At 29.7% G+C, this 21,432-nt stretch overlaps 1 protein-coding gene and 1 pseudogene across 3 annotated transcripts; one reads left to right on the forward strand and one right to left on the reverse strand.

The window, feature by feature from the left end:
- Window positions 1-1,354: 1,354 nt before the first annotated feature.
- On the reverse strand, window positions 1,355-17,012 carry LOC136985239 (uncharacterized). 3 transcript variants are annotated; one of them, XM_067282478.1, is made up of 6 exons: window positions 16,707-17,012; window positions 3,802-3,879; window positions 2,784-2,869; window positions 2,627-2,697; window positions 2,513-2,552; window positions 1,355-2,433 (listed from the first exon to the last, which is right to left on the reverse strand). In XM_067282478.1, the coding sequence occupies exons 3-6, from the start codon at window positions 2,830-2,832 to the stop codon at window positions 1,427-1,429; spliced, it is 1,167 nt and encodes a 388-aa protein (XP_067138579.1). In that variant the 5' UTR covers window positions 2,833-2,869; window positions 3,802-3,879; window positions 16,707-17,012; the 3' UTR covers window positions 1,355-1,426. The 3 variants fall into 3 exon arrangements, with proteins under 3 accessions (XP_067138579.1, XP_067138581.1, XP_067138578.1); XM_067282480.1 differs by lacking the exons at window positions 3,802-3,879; window positions 16,707-17,012 and adding exons at window positions 15,996-16,057; window positions 16,153-16,201; XM_067282477.1 differs by lacking the exon at window positions 3,802-3,879.
- Window positions 6,567-8,366, forward strand: LOC136985252 (general transcription factor II-I repeat domain-containing protein 2B pseudogene; annotated as a pseudogene).
- Window positions 17,013-21,432: the final 4,420 nt, after the last annotated feature.

The following is a 21,432-nucleotide window of genomic DNA, read 5'->3' on the forward strand; positions in this document are numbered from 1 at the left end:
AGAAAATCAGCAGTAAAAAGTTTTTTATATTCCACTAAAATTTTCTTATTCTTATAGCAAATATATTTGAATATATATTATATTCAAATTACTCAATATAAAAACTTTCCGTCTGCAGTAAATAAAATTAAGAAAATATGTAAAAAAAGCATTAGCTTATTTTTTTAAATTGTTACATAATGAGAATGATTTGGAAAATTTTAGAAAACATTTAGTAATGGTTAAAATAGAATTTAAAATAGTTCGATTTGACCGTTTGTTTTCTCTTTATAGTATCGAAGTTACTTGGTAAAACAATGTTATGTTCAAATAACCTAATTTAATAATGAGAATTACCTTAAAACTATATATAAAATATGTATTATATCAGATTATTAATGTAATGAATTATCTAGTTTTTATCTCTGTGTAGTCCACTAAGGAAATTTTTAGAGTGAACCCATACAATTCGTATATTCTAGTGTATGATTACTTAAACGATTTATCAATATTTCGTAGTAATTGTTACAAAAAACAAATATTTGAGAAAATAAAATCCTCTCCGTATTTTAAAGAATATTTTTCTTTTTCTACACTGCTATAGATAGCAGTTTAAAAAGCTTTATAGTTCAGAATAGGAAATTAGGCGCCATTAATTCTTTCACGTAGGTTATTATTTTGAACGAATGCCAATTTTTTCTTTTTTTAAAAAAAAAGAAATTCAACAATTAATTCACCTATATTGATTCCACAAATTACGAATTCTTATTAAATATTCGTGGGCGTTTAAATTGCTGGAACGAATGAAGAATTTGAACAATGCTCTCTTATTATTCCATTTATCAAGCAATAGTAATCACAATCTGATGCTATCGCATTCGTAGATGGGATTACAGGCATGTAATTTTCAACAAGTTTTCACCTTTTTTTTCCTTCAAAGTTCGATTTAAAATTACTGTTAATTAACGTCGACATAATTATACATAATTCTGAGCTGACAAATTTAATTATGACCCGCAATGTCATCAATTTACTTTAAAAAAAACTAATTCCGAGGATAGCTGTAATATATTAAAACTTGAATTTGTTTTTTTTTTTCTTTATAGTTGCGTGGATTATATTAAATTTTCTCATGGAAGACACTACGTTACTGAACAAGTTAAAGGCGACATCTCTTGATGTAAACGAAAAACATTTTGTAACCGGATCCTATCTCTTACAGTTTTAGTAATCAATGTGATATCGATCATAATACATCATTGGGGGTATTTTTTTGTCGTCCGATAATCGATTCTTAAGTAAAGCCTAAACTTATTTACTAAATTAAAAGATAAGAATTCTGAAGTAAAAAATATATATACTAAAATTCATTTATTATATGTAATAATGTTAACAGATTTTAAAATTTACTTTTGCTATGTACAGTACTTCTTGTAAATATTTCCGTTTAAAAATATCTTTGAAAAGTGGGATTTTCATAAGCGGCATTAAAATTTATGTCGTCGTCGCTATGATTTCCAGATAATTCCACCACTCTGCCCGATTTAAAAGTTTTAAATTCTCTCGTGGATGGAAATCTGTCTTGTAGACCGTCATTCATCGAAGGTTCTCCAGTGGAACATTTAGAAGATCCACAATTTTCTCTGGGAATAGAATATTTGTTCCTGTCTAATAATTTGGGATCGTGCAAATATTCGGTAGACGACAAACTAGCTCTAGGTATTCTTGTCAGAGTATAATCCGATAATTTCACGTCGAACGTCGATATATCAAAGACTGGCTTTTTCTTTTTCGCGCACCTCAAGCCGAAGATTATGCAGGCTATCAAGAGCACCGTAGCAAAAGAACAGGCCACAGCTAAATAAGCTAATGTCTCTCGGTCTAAGAAGCTGGCAGGAATTTCATCTTCATTAACGGGAATTTTTTCGGCTTCATAACTTTCGACTATATCGAATTCTCCACTTCTAATCGATAGCGGTTTTAATTCTTGGATTAATTTGGCAATCATCGCTTCGGAGGAACCATTTTCTGAAATGTAATTTACGTTTATATACAAGATACAACCGACTTTTGTGAGATAACGCGATGTGAATTCATCGGAATTTTCAACGGAACAATTTGATTTCAGCACCAACACATTCCTTCGAAGAGTAGAGACGTTGGTATGCGAATGGTTAGTTTCTTGTTCCGGAAGTGAAAAATTAAAATGGGTTGTTGTATCCTCCGCACTTCGATTATATGTTTCCTGAGTTCGAAAACTCGTATTGTTAGATATTATATCGGTCACATTTCTATTTATTTCGTCTTTTGATACCTCCGAAGAATTTGCAATTAGCAATATTAATTCTTCTTCGACGGTAAAGTTGTCCGGTCGAGAAACTTCAGTGAAATTTATAACTTGAGTTATATTGCTTATGATATCGCCGGAACCTGTTTCATTTTCAAACGATGTTTCTATAAAATGAAAATATTATATGTATATACGTTACAATTTACACTTACAATAATTAAATAACTTAATAATTAATCTTACCTTTTTCGGAAAAAAAGTTACAGTTATTATTGAGTATTTCCTAATAGAAACAATTATTTTTATATATATATTAAAATACTTTTATGTCTCAATATTTTAACGGTTAATATTTACCTGATCAGTACAAATATTTGTAGTATTTTGATCCTTTTTCGTTTCTGTAGCATTCAAAACCTTTGCAAAAACTGAAAAGAAAAGGAGATTTTTTTTTCTTTATCAAAGTTTCTTTCAATGTGTAAGTTGAAAAAATTTCTCTATCAAAAACTATTACCTATATTTTGACATACAAAAAACAGTAAAAATCCCAGAATAAAAGCCATGATGAAAGGAGAAGCGAGATCAATTCAAAGATAGCATCTGAAAATAAAAAGAACACGTTTACGAAATTATTCCAAACAATTTTTATAGAGATAAAATTAAATGTTTTCCTTTATAAACTTATATTAAAAAAACAATATTACAATCAGCATTTTCCGTCAATTTTATACATAAATTTAAAATATTGTTTCAGTAGTTATACTTATTACAACTTACTAAAAGAAAATAAAATGTTTAAATTTGCGTTATTAAAATATAATTGATTATATATAAAAAAAAAAATTTAATAATAGGAAAAAACCATCTAAAACAACTTTAATAACGAAGGTGATTAGAAACTGCTAAATGAAAACATTTAAGACAATGTAAATTTAAATCAAAGGATAAATAAATAAATAAAAATATATTATCCAATTTAATGAAGCACAACTACTGTACGTTGAGACACTACGATTTACTTTTAGTAAAAAATTGATAATGTGAAGTAGTTTTCGTTCCAGTAACGTCAAAATAAACAATCAATTTTGAAATTTAATTGTTAAAAACTTTATTAAATGTAGGTTTATTGATTGCTTGCTATCAAATTTTTTCGCTAAGTGAACAATGACTAGAATTCAATTATTTAAATGAAAAGTTTATAATTGAATTATAAATTATTTTAGTTCTGTTAGGAAATGAATTCTTTCCAGTTATTATACTAAAAACTCTCAGAAAGGAGGAAAAAACCGAAAAAATTCAGGTTATATGTATTTAATATGTATGCAAGTAGGCCTATGCTTAATTCTGTAAATAATTACGATGTAGCTGTACTATATATCTCAAACTTGTAAATGCTATGTTGTGCAAACCATTGCTTTACAACAGTTTCTCATAAATTTACATATGATAAATTTAGACTAAAATGACTTTTTTTTTTAAATAAAACATTTCGCTTGTATTGAATTTGTAACAATAAAGAAAAAGTCAAATACCGATGCTGAAATAAGAAGCAAGAGGCAGAATAAGAAGTAAATAAATAATTTACTTATTCGTTACGCACTCAAAAACATCTGGAAAAAATATTGATTTAATTCGATTATTAAAATTTGCTACAACTAAAAGTGCTTGCTTGTTTCCATAACTATCGTGGGTTTGGCCAGGCCCAAATGGAGATGACCGAGTGGTGAGGAACAAGAATCGCCCGTGAATAATTTCTAAGGTGTTTTTTCGAGTGCCCGAATTCGATCGCGAGTTTCTCCGAGCGCCTTGATCGCCTCGGCCATCCGGTTGTCAATACAAAGGTTTACCATACGTAGTGTCATTATATGTAAGAGGAAACAAACTTAGAGAAAGGGTATTAAGATTTTTTTTATCTTGATACGATTTTATATATTAAGAGCTTTTTATTTATAGAAATTACTGATGTGGTTTGTATAAATTAATTTTTGATTGAAAACCTCTTACACTAATGTCTTTATAAGTAAAAACAAATCAATTTAAATTTAATTCTCCTTGTCTTAATGCCCAAAATAGGAAGGAAAAAAACATGAATTTGTCCAAACCTACAATGGAGACAACCGGGTGGTGAAGGACGTGGCCTAACCAGGGCATGGGCAACCTGCGGCCCCCGGGCCGCATGCGGCCCGCGTTAGTATATTGTGCGGCCCGCGTCGCACAAAATATTACAAAACAATATAACGGTCTATAAAATAAAAATTTAAAATACTAACATCTACTCGTCTGTAATCGTACTAAATACCAAGAACCCGCTTCGTATATATATTCGACACAGCTAGAGACGGCCCTTGGGTTGATTCATTTTTGCGTTTTTAAGGGGTGCTACAATTGTTTACAAATGCACGTGTACTTTTGTTGACTATCCATACGCGCTTGACCCTTTTTCAAGACTAAATGAAGCTCGAGGGAGTAATATGCATTCGTAAACAATTCTATTGCCCCTTAAAGACGCAAAAATAAACCAATCCGAGGGCCAACTCTAATTGCAAGGTATCTGGTAATTTAACCCGACTTCACACGATACTTCATATTGAGCTGTAAAGTTTTACCAACGCTTTGTATCGTTGCATTTAATTTTTTGGTATTTTCTACATTTTTACTATTAATCTACTGTGGTTTGTCCGAATTATAGAAAAAGGTATGTTAAATATTTGAAATTTTACGAAAATAGAATTTTTAATGTGGAATTTCGAATTTTAAATATCCAAGTTAGAATTTCTGTTTAATAATAAATGTTACTATTAATTTCCAAAATTGAAATTAAAAATGTTTGAACTAGAGAATTATTAATATTTTAAGAACAATTTAGACTTAGAACTGGACAGTAATAAAATACAAAACCCACATATGAAAACGTTTCAACTTTGCATTATTTTCAATGCTAAAACTGTCCTTGAGGTTCGCACGTGGTTTTGTACAATAAAAGCTCGATATAACAAACGGTTGCTGATGTCGGTCTGGCCAAAAGTAAAAGAAAATTATTAAAAAAAAAAAAAAAACTCATTCCTTGTAACGGACTCCTGCTACTTCGGATTATTTTTTAGTCCTCGCAGACCATGGTTCTTACGGACTTTTTAGTCGCCGTTTCATTTAGTCAAGTCATTGTTTTACAGTCACTTCTCGAGTTACGATCACCTCGTCCGAAGTTGCGGAACCGAATCCCGTCGTAAGTCGAGAAGTGACTAGTTATTTCCCCATAGTCGTAGTTTTATTCATTTTATTTGACAAAAGTAAACGCAAAATTAATATAAAGTTTATTTTAATTATTTTTTCGGTGTAGATTTTCACCTTACATGCAGTTTTGGTTTTGTTTTCTGATCGACTTGTTTTTGGACTGCAACTTGAAAAATTTGCAAATCTATAAATTCCCACTGTCGTCCGTCTGTCTTTCCTTAAACTAGGGGCAGGAGGCCCCAATTAACTATTTACGAACTTCCGGTTCAAAACCGAAGTCACGTTATTTCAATTCAAAAATTTCCCCCGAAAGGAGTTAGATAAATGACTGGCACTACTAATTTGAGGCGGAGAACATATACCTTAAAAATTAGATTAATTAAAAATGTGATTAAAAATTGCAGCCCAGCATTGTTTAGTTTTGGTTTCATTTCGCCATGAGTGATGCGTCGTGGATTTCAATTGTTTGTAAAGCGAAGATATGGATCATAAAAGAAGACGATAAGCTTTAGATTTAATACAAAAAATAGATATATTTCGTTAGATTTAAGATGGAAAATATCAAGATGAAGTTGGTAAAGAAATGTCTGGGAATAAATAGACAACTTCAGACATTTCGATAGAGAGAGAAAAATAACAGACTTTTCTTAAATATGACAGTTCTACTAAAACTAAAAAGTCTTTTACTTTGTCTGATATAATTTAGGCTGCGTAATAGGGTAACATTTTAAATTAAGAAAAGTACAGCAGTAGTAGCCGTTTTTACTCTTCGTTTTTTGCTTTAATCTAACAATATTTTTTTTTATGTAGACAATTTTGATACAGGTGGTAATTAGTCTAAAGTTGAAAATCAATTTAATCAAGATCCCGTTCTAACGTGATTCTACTATATAATAATATACTGTTCGATATAACGGACGAGTCCGTAGTAATGAGTTATCGCGATAAAATGGACTTTCATTGTGATGAACCAATATCTTCAATTCCATAGTAGTTTGTTACATCGAGCTTTTACTATATTTATTAGTGCAGTATTTTATTCATTTTATTTATCCTCAATTTATAGATGTCAACAAGAAAGAAAAGAAAAATTGAAGATGAAAATCGAATTTATAATGAGTCGTGGAAATATGATTACTTTTTCATTCATTATGAAAAAAATCTTGTTTGTTTAATTTGTTCGGAAAGTATTGCAGTTTTTAAGGAATATAACGTTAAAAGGCATTACACCACTAAACATTCCAATAAATACGACCAGTTTACTGGAGACTTAAGAAAACAGAAAGTGGAAAAACTGATGAAAGCCGTAACCTCCCAGCAAGCATTCTTAATGAAAACAAATAATGAATCTGAATCCGTTACAAAAGCCAGTTATGAAATTTGTAATCTATTGGCAAAAACTCTTCATTGTTATTCTGATGGAATGTTTATAAAGCAATGTATTGAAAAAGCAGTTGAAATTATATGTCCTGATCAGAAGAAGATTTTTTCTAATATTAGTTTATCTCGACGAACAGTTGCGAGAAGAATCGATGAAATGGCAGATAATGTTGACGAATCATTAAAAAAACGAGTAAAAGCCTTTGAATATTTTTCCATTTGTTTGGATGAATCCACCGACATAACAGATACGGTTCAACTTGCAATTTTCATTCGAGGCGTTGATTCAGAATTAAACATTACTGAAGAATTTTTAGATTTAGTTGGGCTAAAAGGAAATACTACAGGAGAAATTATGTACGGGGCTTTAGAAAAAACCTTAGATAAAAATGAACTCTCACTATTAAAACTGAGTGGAATTACAACTGATGGCGCCCAGTCTTTCAGAGGAGAGCGACGCGGTTTAATTGGTATTCTCTCGAATAAATTAGCACAAAACGAAAATCCAAATGATTTATTTATTTGCCATTGTGTTTTGCACGTGGAGAATTTATGCGCTAAGAAAATTAATATGGAACATGTTATGGATATAGTAGTATCCACAGTGAACTTTCTGAGAGGTCGTGCATTGAACCATCGTCAATTTAAAGAATTTTTGTCTGATATTGATGCTGAAAATAATGACGTTGTTTATTTTACTGACGTCAGATGGTTAAGCAAATCTTCAGTTTTACAAAGATTTTACAATCTCTTACCAGAAATAAAATTATTTATGGAAATGAAAGGAAAACCTGTTAAAGAACTTTCAGACTGCGAATGGCTGACAGATCTTGCGTTTTTTGTCGATATTACAATGCATTTGTCAGAATTAAATATAAAAATGCAAGGAAAAAATCTTATCATATCTGAATTTATAACCTTTATAAAAGCATTTATATCCAAGCTCAAATTATGGAGCACGCAATTGCGTAACAAAAATTGTCACTTTTTCCCCACTTTATTAGAACGCACCGAACCTAAAAATTATTTTAAATATGCAGAGAAAGTCGAAGAACTAGAACAAGAATTTAAAAATAGATTCGAAAAATTTCTTAGCCGAGAAAACGAAATACGAATAATTACGGCACCTTTTTCAGTAAACATAGAAAACGTACCAAATGAACTTCAATTGGAGTTAATAGACTTGCAAAGTAATTTAGATTTGAAAGATACTTTTAAAGAAAAAAATTTGGTAGATTTTTATAAAACTTTTATCAAAGAAAATCAATTTCCTAACTTAAGAAAGTATGCGGCAAAAATTCTGTTTTTATTTTGTACAACTTACGTATGCGAACAGTTTTTTTCTGCAATGAATTTAGTGAAAAGTAAAACAAGAAATCGGCTAACAGACTCTCATCTAAAAAATAATTTAAAATTAGCAATGACAAATATTCAGCCAAATATATCTGATATATTACATTCGCATCAATTCCAGCAGTCACATTAAGTACAGTATACCTATGTTAATTTATGAATAAATATTTGTGATTTACCCAATCAATTTAAATTTAATTCTCCTTGTCTTAATGCCCAAAATAGGAAGGAAAAAAACATGAATTTGTCCAAACCTACAATGGAGACAACCGGGTGGTGAAGGACGTGGCCTAACGCCCTAACCTATGAAAAATTTTTCAGAATTCACCAACCGGATTCGTTCCTGTGCCCCTAGAGTGGCAGGCATGCCTTTATAGCCTTGGCATCCGACCTTCAACTTAAATTTATTTATTTATTTATTTTTTTTATTAAATCTTACACAATTAACTGCAGATTAAATATTTGCTCTCTTATTTATCGTAAATTATATACCTTATATATAATATATTATTAAAAACAATATGTAATTTGTTAAATAAGATTTTCGTCTTTGATTTCATCTCAAATTAGTTTATATTACAATTTTATATTTGAGTATTCCTTAGTATGAAAATTATTCCATTGTTCCTTAAAATGGCTATTATATATGAAGTCGATCCCATCAAATTCTAAAAAGCGTAGATGGTTTAAAATTTATATATTAAACATTTTTATTATGGTTTTCGATATTAAAAATGACGGCAATATTTTACACAATGCCACTAGCAAAACAACATTTTACTATTTTTATCACAACACAGATACAAACGAAATGAGATATCAAAAAATTGTATATACTATGTAAATTTCTCTTCACAGATTTCGTTTGTTTGAATAATGGAAGATATTCTAAATTTTTTAAGGTTGTCTCATTACTGTGCTTGTCAGATTCTTACTCAAATGTACTCACGCTTATATACTTGACACTATAATCAAAGAACGTAACTATAAAACCAGATTAGTAATTAAAATTTGTGGAAAAACGATTTAAAATATGCGCGCCGAGTAAACTATGTCATCAAATCGATGTTTGTGTTAAAGTTTTCCACAATGTGCTTAATTAATTAATGCAACACCTAAAGCTCCAGAGCTTTCTTAGCGATATTTATCTTTTCGAATTAAAATACACTAGAAAAAGTTTAGCTATATTAGAAATGACATTAGAGTAATATTAAATTAGTCCATATTTTTAAATAAATTTGAGTGAATAAGCTGTAATTTCTCCTCTTCTCATTGTATAATTTCTGCTTTAACAGCTATTCTAGTTGAAGCAGTGAGGAAATAAATTATAAAATATGTATTAAATATATAAAGTAATGCAACGTGTCACGTTTACATGAAAATATTCGAACTTTTAACTAAAACTAAACTTGCTAAAAACCGGAAAAAATCGATAAATTTTTCAATACAGTATTTAAAAGCAGGAAAAAATGCAACAAGAATTTCAAATAAAGAAATATAGAATAATTTTAAATATATATTACTACTTTTGAGTTACAATTTTTCATTATTTTTCGACTCGAAAAAGTGCTCGTCTCTTCTCAGCCTATAATTTAATTTAGAATACATGACGTGCTGTTTTTTAAGCAGCAAGATCGTTTTCTTCATTGCAGTTTTTAATTTAAAGATGTGTAAATTAACAAGAAGCTTTAGATTTTTCTTAGAGTAATTGTTTAATCTAACGAGTTTTTAAAAAAATATATATACTTGTAATTTAATGTAAATTTCGTCACAAGTTAACAAATTAATGTTTGAATGAATCTAATATCGTTTTGCAGAATATCACTCTTTTTAGATAGGTAATTCTAATATTGTTACAAGTAAAACTAAGTTGTACACTGTATACATTTAACTTTTATTTATATATTGTGTATTAAGATAATATTGAAATGAGGAAAATAACATTAATTATGGTTTTCTAAATTTTAAAAACTTACTTTTAAATTAGAAAATCATAATATTTTTACGGAAGAATTGCATCCACATTACATTACAATCATAAAAAAAAGCCAAATCACTCTCCAAAATTAGATATAAACAAGAAAAAAATATCCAAGATCAATCTTCTTATGAATAATACAAGTTTTCAATGATGAATATTGGCAATGTTAACATCTCAAATCAATTTACGCTATAAAATTGAATAAAAATCATTTCCTTTATAATATAAATACGAAAATATCAATTTTATCACAAAGCATAAACAAAGATATGAATAGAAATAAATGGTTTTCTTCAAATCTTTGCTTTCGAGAAAGTTTTTCCATTTTTCTAACTCCTGTAGCTACCAGAATCGTTTATCGATATTTTTAAAAGTTGATAGATGGATGCGAGTGTAAGAATAAGTTATTTTCTATTCAATGCTTGAATGTTGAATATTTTTAATGAATTTGTATTTCAATACTGTTAGAGACTTTCAATTAGTTTCATTAGCAGAGTAGAACGAAAACGAATCTGACTTCATTAAAATATTGGATAATTTGACATCCTTAATTAGGCAAAGAGATAATCTTATAAATTGAAATAAGAGTAAATAAAAGAATTTTAAAAAATAAAGAGTTATACGCTTTTCTTTCAAAAACATTAAAATAAATACAGGGGATGCAAAAGTAGGTATACAGTTGTTATGGAAAAAACATGCAGAAAAAAACGAAAGAAAAAACATTTATTCATTTATTTTTATGCATAAATTAAATAGCAAACATGGAATGTAATAAATACAATACAATACAATGTAATAAAAGATAAAAATAAACATCGTTACAATGCAGGGCTGCAATTTTTAATTTATTTTATTTAAAATATATGCTCTCCACCTGAAATTACTAGTGAGTTGCCTCTGTACATTACACTTTACCTTTAACAACATGGTCATCTATTTAACATCTTTCAGGTAAAAATATTTAAATTGAAATAAGATAATTTCCGGTTTGTATATAGTTAATCGAGGTCTCTTACCCTAAGCTTACCATATCTTGTCTCGTCTTCCATCTATCAAACTCCGTTCTCAAAATTAAGAAAAGACAGACAGACTGACGACAGTGGGAATTTATAGGTCTACAATTTTTTCAAATTGCAGTCCAATAATAATGAACACTAAACATCTATATTTCTCAGATTCATAACTGTGTACCTATTTTTGCATTTCCGTGTACCGTATTTATCTATAAAATCACTCAACTTTTAAAATGATCTTCGATATTCGATGAATTAACATTCTTCAAAAGTTGGGTTTTCCATATTACTAAATCAGACGAAACGATTCTACTTTTATTTTTAAAAAAATAGTTAATTTGTTTTCTTCTAAACTTTCTTTTTATTTTAATAAAATCAGTGTCAAAAACATAAGTCACTTTCATTTGAATTTGTATAGAAATAATTAATTTTCGTTAACTGAAAATACAAGTTCAATACATTTATTTCGAATTTACTTAGTCAAAATATAATATAAACTACTTTTTTACTTAAAAGTCCAGTAAAATAAAATAAGACAAAATTTATTTAGATTACTCGGAAATTTATCACGAACATTGGCTAGAACTTCAAAGTTTCGAAGACTACGATAATTCAAAAAGTCAACTGTGGAAGTAGCGACTAGTTCAGCAATTGTCTTCAATGATAATGTCCGGATTTAATGTTGTGTGTATATTGTCTAATGCACACCTTATTGACTCATTGACCACACGTCAATTTATGATGGATGCAACACTGTATGCAGCAAGATCAAGAGAAAATTAACGCTTCGACTTTCCACTAGATATATTCATCCAAATCTTGACAATGCTGTACTAATTACACTGTATGAAACTATATCTACAATGCTTCAAGTTAGACTAAATTTACGTTACAAAAATAACTTTTTTATATCCAGCTACATGTGAGGCCTTTCAAAACCGAACTCGATTCTGCATCCCCTTTTATCTTGTAAAAACTTTCAGTATTACACCAAATTTTTTTTAGTATGGACTGTCTTGCTACAACGATTGCTACAAGATTCTCTGCAAGTCCACTGTATATAAATACAGTACGGGACAAAATATTCGGATGAGGGTTTTCAACAATACCGAATTTCTTGATAGTCTTGAGTTTTGTTGTATAGTCGTAGTTAGCCGCGCGATCGCTTCATTATGTAGTTCTAGTGTGAATGCAGGCATACTGTGTATTAAAAGCAGTTTCGTTCATTAAAATATAAAATAAACGATAAAAAGTAAAGTATATATTTAGCCTGTGTACAGGAGAAAGCCGGAAAATCTAGAAATCCGGAGCACTTCCGGTTCCACTTGTCTACTTTAATTCCTACGTCAAATAAAGTATTGATTGATTGATAACCCATTATATAATTCACACAAGTTCATTTATAGGGGTATCGTGAATATGATTTGGAAATTTTAGATCAATATTTTTACCATTTTTAATTTGCAATCGTTTTTTAGTTATTGTAAATTTTTTATTTTTGTAATTTTTTGGCTCTGCACACTGTAGACACTAAGAGGACTTTTCCATACCCATCCTGGGTTTGGCCAGATTCACAATGGGAACGAGGTGGCGAGGAACGGGACCAGGGGTGCATAAACTTTTCGTTACAGATGGATCGATCTGTAAGATCGGATCAGTCTAAGTCTCGTGATACAGATCGCTTCTATTGTGTGTAGTTGGCGGAAAGTATACAAGTAAGATCGAATAGAATTTATTCCGTGAATAAAACTGCTGACATAATGGCAAAATGAGAGAGTGCACGCCATGCATTCTTAACGTACAATCTCGCAAAGCTGTCTCTTAATATTTATTTTTTTCATCTCAGCTTATCGGATATTTTAATAATAAATGATAAGTAAAGACAAGTTTTAAATACTTTTCATTGTCGAAAGTTAAACATATTTCTTTGCTGTCAACTATCAGCTTGACTTTAACCATGGAGGTCGCTATCTTTAATCTTTTTTATCCTATCCAAATGATCCTACTCTCTGCCTGGATTAGTTTGATCGAGATCCAGTTGATCCTAGATGGCGTTCGTACACACGGATAGAGATTGATCAGATCGCCAAAGTTCGTTTGTATACGGGATTTGAACGATAAGAGTAATCTTGGATCAGTTTGATTCCAAATGTATAAGAACCTCACATGTATCCGAAAAAGATTGCCCATGAATAGCTCCTGGAGAGGTGATAGGAAAGGAAAAAATAGGGGAGGAGGGGAAAACTAGGGGGAGAATAAGATTTGTTGAAAAAACAGATAATTTGGATTGGGTTTAACTAATAGGATAAAGCAACGCAACACGTGGGCTATCTATTAATAAGAAATGCCTCCCAAGAGGTCTTTAATGAAAAACTGGTCCTCTTTAGGTGTTAGACACGTGAAGAAAACTCGAAAAACTCCACGTTGGCGAAGCGCAAAACCGCGACCAACTATTAATGTTTAATAGTTTTATCTATTCGGTCATTGGGGTGGAGATAATAAAATACTGTTGCTTCAAGACGTTAGGAAATGCAGACAAAATAGTTTCTACATTTCCTATTTTGGTATCATAAAAATAGGAGTAAATAGAGTAGATAAGGAAACATTGTGGCGAAATGAGGAAGTTCAGGAGGCAATTAGAAAGAAGAAAGAGTTCTTTGAAAAGTTCGAGCCGAATGAAAACGGGAACAGTAATTTAGAGTATAAAACAGATAAAGACGACGTAGTACAATATATATGAAAAGTTAAATGAAATATAGGAAATTAGTTTCTAATGGTTAAAGGCCATATAGAGAGTAGCAAGGTTTAAGAAAAGAAAAAGTAATGATACAGAAAAGATGAGTTTACTGAAAAGAAGAAGAGGGTAAGATATTAGTGAAAGGAAAAAAATACTCTAATAAGTTTCTAAATGAAGGTGCAGATTTAAAGAATTACGCAAATAGAAGTCAAAGACTACGATTGAAAACAAACAGTTTCAAAGGACTATCTAAGGACTAACATGGTATTTCCAGATGTTCTTTTTTTAAAAAAAAGCTAATAGGATCTTTAGAAGTCATAGATGGCAGGAAGTAGAAGAGGAATATGTACCGTAATAGTAGTATAAGATACTGTACATACCTCAAGTTGAGACATGATAGACACGAATATAATAAACAGAATAGATGTAGAGTGACAAAAATGGCAGAATCCAAGTGGAGTGATATATGGAGGAGTACCAGTTAGATTAAAAAGGAAAGTTTTATAAGACTGTTGTTAGGACTACAATGTTGTATGTATTTGAATGTGGAAAGTAAAGAAATCTCGGGTTTAAAAAAAAAATGCATATAGAAGATATGAAGATGAACAGGTTTATATGTAGAATTAGTTTCCTTAGATGATAGGATTAAAAATGAGCACAAATTAATTTATTAGTGATGGACATTAGAGAGAAGCTTGTGAAATATAGACTTTAGTGGTTTAGACATGTTAGAAAACAAGACGAATTGGCTAGAGTGAGGAACTAAGAAAAGTAGAGGTGGGAAAAAGAAAATCTGGGAGTTTTTAGGAAACATTTTTAAGAAAGTTACAGTTAAATGAAGAGATAGCCGAAAATAAAATATTTTGGAGGACGAGCGCATCAAGATCAGACTTCGGAGGGAAAGGGATGAACGATGACTTGCATAATTTTAATGATAATATAAACAATCCAATTATCCCATATTAATACTATATGGAATTATAAATATTTATATTATTACTAACTCGAAATTATATGATTATCTAATTTTAGTTTTAATAATTACTCTAATGATATAATTATTTTTTTAATATTAAAATTTTCGTTTATTAAATTATCCCTTTGATATTCGTATTTATTATTATAAAATTTTACAACTATTAGTTAGTATTAAAATATTTTATCAACATTGAGAAGAAATTGGAGTAAATCAACTAGAAACAAACAAATAAATAAAAAGTTCACTATCTGTATACGAAATTCAACTTGTGACTCAGGCCCTGCCCGCGTTGCAAACAAATTTATCAAAATGTTTTTGCCTTTACGACAACCTTTCTCCCATCTCTTCCCCATTTATCGATCTACTGCTGCAAATTCGATTTCGCCCAAACTCTAAGAATCTCCCCTCATTCTTGCAATAAATTCTTCCGATTTATTGATAGAATTTACAATTTTGATTTCGAATCGATACTATTAAATATACAATTCATATTATCTTAACACTAGTTCACATTCTATTCTCTCAATAATCAATTTTAGCAAAATTTGAATTCGTTTTTTTAAGGGAGTATTAAAAGAAAAAGTTCTCCCGTTAAAGCTGAAAACACAAGTAAAACAAAACCTCATTTTAACACTCGAGTTTATGTTTGAAAGGAATTCGAAGAACACGCATTAAGCAACTGCAAGATCCAATACGAGACACAATTTTTATTCAAAATGGCTAATTCTAGGGAATATAGTTTATTTTATTTTTGTTTTTTCAACTTTAAGAAAGTAATAAAACTTTTTTCTACCGGAAAAACGAATATTTTAATACTTTTGCTTCCAAAAATACAATAAAAGCTACAATACATCTGTGTAATTCTTTATGAAGACAGACAAAAAGCAGAGAGGTTTAACACATAAAACAAAACATTAAAAAAATTTTAATTAAAGATAAAACTAATAGTAATAAATCGGTGTTTAATATGCAAATTTTTTTTTAATATAAAACTTAAACGATTTATAAAATATCGCTTCAGAAATGTATTAAACAACAACATGGCTACTTACGTCCTAGTGCCTATCCTCTAAACGGTGACTCGTCATCTTTATATACTGTGACAAAAATATTTCTAAACATGAATAGATCGTTAATTTCGAAGTGGAATTATTAATACAGACACGTACTGTACTCGCGTATCATCTAATATTATACATCGATATTTACAAGTTGTTCAACGACTCCGGTGAGATTTTACTATTAATTTACATGATATTATAATATAAAATTCTAGCGTGAAAGTTAATTACAATTAGAGTTTGTAGCTGTAATTTATTTATTATAAAATTGAGATTTTAATTAATTAAAATGCCAATTAATTTTTTCATTCATAAATTCCACTTTCAAAAACTATATTATTACTATTTATGGTTTAGAAGGAAATGCTCCTTAATTATTTCCTTTATTTTAACAGTGAAATATCCGGCAAAACAGCTATTTTGATATTACATTTAACAGTCAAATTATATTCATTTCATTACGAAAGTTAAATGCTTTTATGGATTAATAATGTAAAAGTCAGGAAATCTTGAATATATTAATATTAAATTAATAACAAATTTAATCAACACGTGATTGCACTTTTAAATCTCGGCACATTTATGATTTAAATGACACATTATTATACTCGAAATAAATGAAATTATATCGAATAAAGACAAATTCCATGATAAAAATGGAAAAATCATGTTTAAACTAAGTAAAACATGTTTTATAGTTACCTGCGTTGTCGAAAACTAGTCTTTGTGTCTCTTCCAAGATTTACTAATATTGTTCTCGAAGGCGCAACACACACCCCTACGCTAAAGAAAGTAAAGTATAACTTCTAACAAAAACAGGGGAAGTTCAATTCTCGTCGAGGGTAAGACGGGAATAGTCACGTGAGCACCAGGTGTCTTTTAAGGTCCATTCAATAGTTAAGGGCGCGAACAGACGGCCAAATTGGTCCAAGTATAGACACCGGAAGTAAATAAACGACACCAAGTCAAAGGGGGGGACTTAATCGAGATTGTATATAAAGCCTTTCTTAACTGATTTCAGATATCATTAAAAAAAAACGAATATCTCTAGATAATGCCATTTTCTCAATGTAAATATGCATACAAAGTATATTATTTACGATAAAATTTATTAACAAAGAAGAAATAATCATAAACAATTTCAATAGAATCTTAAGAATATTTTTTTTAAGGATTATTTGCTATTTATAACGGAGTTTCTTATGAGATTTGTTTTTTTTTTGAGTATTTACTTTTTTAAATATCATATTTATAAATATTCTTTTCCTTATCAGAATTTTGTTTACGTCGTTTTTCCACGTTTATAAATTTAATACGTTTCAATGTTTAGCAGAGTACATATTTAATTCTTTGGGGTTTTTTTTAACACTACAGTTGTTAAATTTTTGACAATTATTAAATTTAATAAAAATATTCTTAATAATTTAAAATAAAAATTAATATTTACACTGCAACTTAATAATATTTTCTAACATAGATAAGTTTTTACTGTTTTCTCCCTGTGGACCCTTAATGGGTCTTTCCCTTAATGGGTTCGGCCAGGTTCATAATGGGGGCCGGATGGTAAGGGAAGGGGTTCGAACTATTCGGGATGGACCACCTACCCTGGAGTTTTCGGCCTTCCCAGATGATCTCGGATCCCCCCGAGCGGTATGCTAACGCTTGACTGCATCCACCTTCATAGATAAGTTCGAATTTGTTGTTTAGAATCAAGACTTTTTAAAATCAGTTTTAAAATATAATTTTCCAAGACATAAACAAAATTTTAAATAAGAATTTTTTTAAAAATATGATTTTTGTAAGAAATTTTTTGAAATAAAGTTGAATAATACCCGAAAAAAATTTTCATATCAACATATAAACAAATTTCAAATCATCTTCTGATCTGCAATTTGTTTCATTCTTAACTTGTATTTTATTGCGTTTGTCCAGAACTTATTTCACTGTCAATTTCACTTTGTCATTTGGATCCAAGGTGACTTTCTATAGGAGTAATGTCGACATGACAACAAATTCGGATGTGGATTGTCTGTCCCGTGTATCCTAGCTAAACTCGAAAATAATGTACAGCAATTCCAAGTTATTATCACTCTGCAACGATCTCAAAATTATTAGAGATTTTACTCTCACCATATTGAAAACTGTTTAAATTATTAATAGAAGTAAAACATTATTTTATATTTGTTATATTTTTAATAAGAATTTATTTTAATTAGTGTTTTTTAAAAAAATCACGGTACATTTATCGATATAGCTCTTAACATTCAATTATAATTTACATTAAAAACTGGTTGACGAACGTATGTCTGAAATGCATACGTTTTTTCAATTTAAAATTTGAAGAGAAATATAAAAGTTTATTAAATCGATCTTTGTGCGAAGATGTAAAAACGTTATTACAGAATATGAGACAAATATAACGTCTATTAAATTTTTATCTATTATATACAATTCTATATACAGTAGAGCGTCGATAAGTGGAACCAATTGGGGAGTGGGGTCCTTCCAGTTAATGATTTGTTCCAGTTTCCTACTTTGTACGAAAAAATACATTAACCTGACCGATGTTCCACTTATCGACGCTCTACTGTAATATATATATCAGAGCTTAACTCGGCTCCCTGTCACCCGGGGCAAACTAAGATCCTGGCGCCCCTCTGTTGTTCCGGAAATTTGGGACGTCGAGGACAAGAATGAGTCAGTTCTCTCTACTGTTCCCCTTACACACCCTTTCTTTTCGGTGCCCCCTTACTTGGTGGCCGGGATACTTGCCTCCCTGTCTCGCTAGTTTCATCTTTGTGTGTATACATATGTAGATTCTAAGGTCAGAAATAAGCTTAAATTTCTCATAAATGTGCTTAAATTCCGCTTCTAACCTGCCGAATAGTCATATCATAAACCAATTTTAAATCTCCCTGAAAAAGGATACCGCTGTTAGTTTTCCACTTCTGTATTACTAACGTGTTCAAACTGAAACTTTATATTAAATGTTAAAAATTGCTTCTGAATAAATGGAAATTGAACTTGTTTTGATAGAAGTATTGAGCTTCAATTGTTTTATAAAAAGTAAACGCCCATGTCCGGACATTTACATCAATTCTTATAAATTATTTTGTTTCATTTTATAAAAAATGACGTGTTATTCGAAGTGAGTTGACATTGAAAAACTTTGCTTTCCAACTTTATTTTACTGTAAAGCGGATGGTTACTGCAAAATCTTAAAGTGAATAAGGCTTTGTTTACATTTATTACAGTAAGATCTGCAGTACTTGGGCTACATTTACTTATCTCGATCCGTTGACAGTAGCATAAAAAGTCGACAATTGTAGTGTTCGTACTTTGGCAGGAAATTTGAAAAGTATCTATTACTGTTAGAGTAGATCTCGAATACCAAGCGGAATTTGAAAAACATTTATAAAGGATTTTAGGTTTATTTTTGGCACTAAAATCTAATTCCTAAAAATTTGGCAGGGTGTTTCGTTACACCCTGTAGGCTATATCACTTCTATGGTGTCTAGTTAAAATAGCTAACAAATCAAGAATAAATTAGCTAAAAAAAATTTAAGTATTGGCATCAATTTGAAAAAATTATAGACCTATAAATTCTCACTATTGTCTGTCTGTCTGCCCTTCCTTAATCTCGAGAACGGTGTTAGATATATGTAAGTCCAGACAAATATGAAAATCTTAGGGGCAGGAGGCCCGATTAACTATATAAGAACTTCTGGTATAGACCAGAAGTCACATAATTTCAATTCAAAAGTTTTCCCCAGAATGGACTTAGATACATGACCAACATGACTTAATTGTTATCAGGACAAGTATGATATACAGGGGCAAGACACTATTAATTTGAGCTCGAAACTAAATTAATGTTAATGTTACCAATAACACAGCTTAATGTTATCCAAACAAGTGTAACATTAATCTGTGTTATCGGTGTGTCAACGTCTATAAACTTCTTCACAATGTGACGTGTTTAATATTGCAGCTTTTTATAATGTTATTATTAAGGTTTAATGTTTCTAGACTTTTGTGTAGTGTATGTGGTATAACACTGGTAGAAGAGAGGACAACAGGTACAATAAATACCTTATCTATCCTCCAAATCTATCTTATTTCTTGAGCAAGCGAAATGTACTTGTTGATATTATTATTATTTACTAAAATATATACTTTAATTATTATCATTTACTTATAATTTACTCATTTAAAACATTCAATTCAATTAATTAGGAGGGGGAATACACATTAAAAAAGAAATTTATGTACAATCAATTTTAAATATGCACCCGATTTAAAAATAAGAATATAAGAAGACAGTATATAAAATCTGGCAGTGATATATCAGTTTCTTACGAGTATTTTACAACGAGAAATTTTCATAGCCATAAAAGGAAGCGAATGAACCTCTTCACAGCAGCAGTCGAATTTATTCTACAGTACATAGGAAACGACCGACAGTAGATAGAAGTCGAATTGAGGAGCTAGATTTAATACAAAACGGAAACTGAAGTTCTAGCACAGAAAATAGAATATAAAGGAGCTTTCGAGATGCTAGTAAACAAGATTTAAATCAAATACTTCAAAGGTTAGAATATTATTATTCGAGGAAAATGTGATTTTTGAATGAATCTATGTTCGATTGCTTTAAAATGTTCATAATTAGTAAATGAAGCTATTCTGGAAAATTTTAGGAATAAGACAATTCGTTAAAAATTTATTTATTTCTCAAAAAATGATAACAAAAATAAATAAATAAGATTCTCTCGGCTCATAGATAATTTTCTATTAGATTAATAATTAAATCGAAATAGTAAATAATAACACTATCAAGTAATTTACCAGCATATTAAATTAATATCTAATTATTTTTTGTGTACAGATATTTTAGAGTAGTAGTCTTAAAATATCATTATTTAACAATGAATTCATTTGTTAAAATATTAAATCTACCCGACAAACCAAACATTTATTTTAATATCTTAATAGTGTTCTCCATAAAATTAGATTTTCCTATCATATAAGAATAGAATAACATTAATTTATAGATTTAAATTAAATTTTATTCTAGATATATTATTTTTAATTATAATTATTCCTAAAAAATTTGTTTCTATAATTTGCCAAAACAAATGATGAACGTGGAGTCATTCTTCCAAATAAGATGTTTGCTGATCTCTTAGAACGTGCAATTTGTAAACGTCATTTCTGTCGTCACAATTGCTGTTAGGATTCGATAAAATCACGTTTTGAAACCAGCAACGAGTTGCTCAACTTTCCCGGCAACATTTAAAACTTTGCTGGCGCTATCTGTTATAAAACGTTTCTAAACAAACAACATTTTTAAACAAACGTTTTTGTTTAAAAATGGAAAACAAACCTTAATTTTGAGGCTAGGAATGAGTTCTATAAAAATTGCAAATGC

The sequence above is a fragment of the Centruroides vittatus genome, unplaced genomic scaffold (genome assembly GCF_030686945.1).
Source record: "Centruroides vittatus isolate TY-2023 unplaced genomic scaffold, ASM3068694v2 contig_956, whole genome shotgun sequence".
Lineage (NCBI taxonomy): Eukaryota > Metazoa > Arthropoda > Arachnida > Scorpiones > Buthidae > Centruroides > Centruroides vittatus.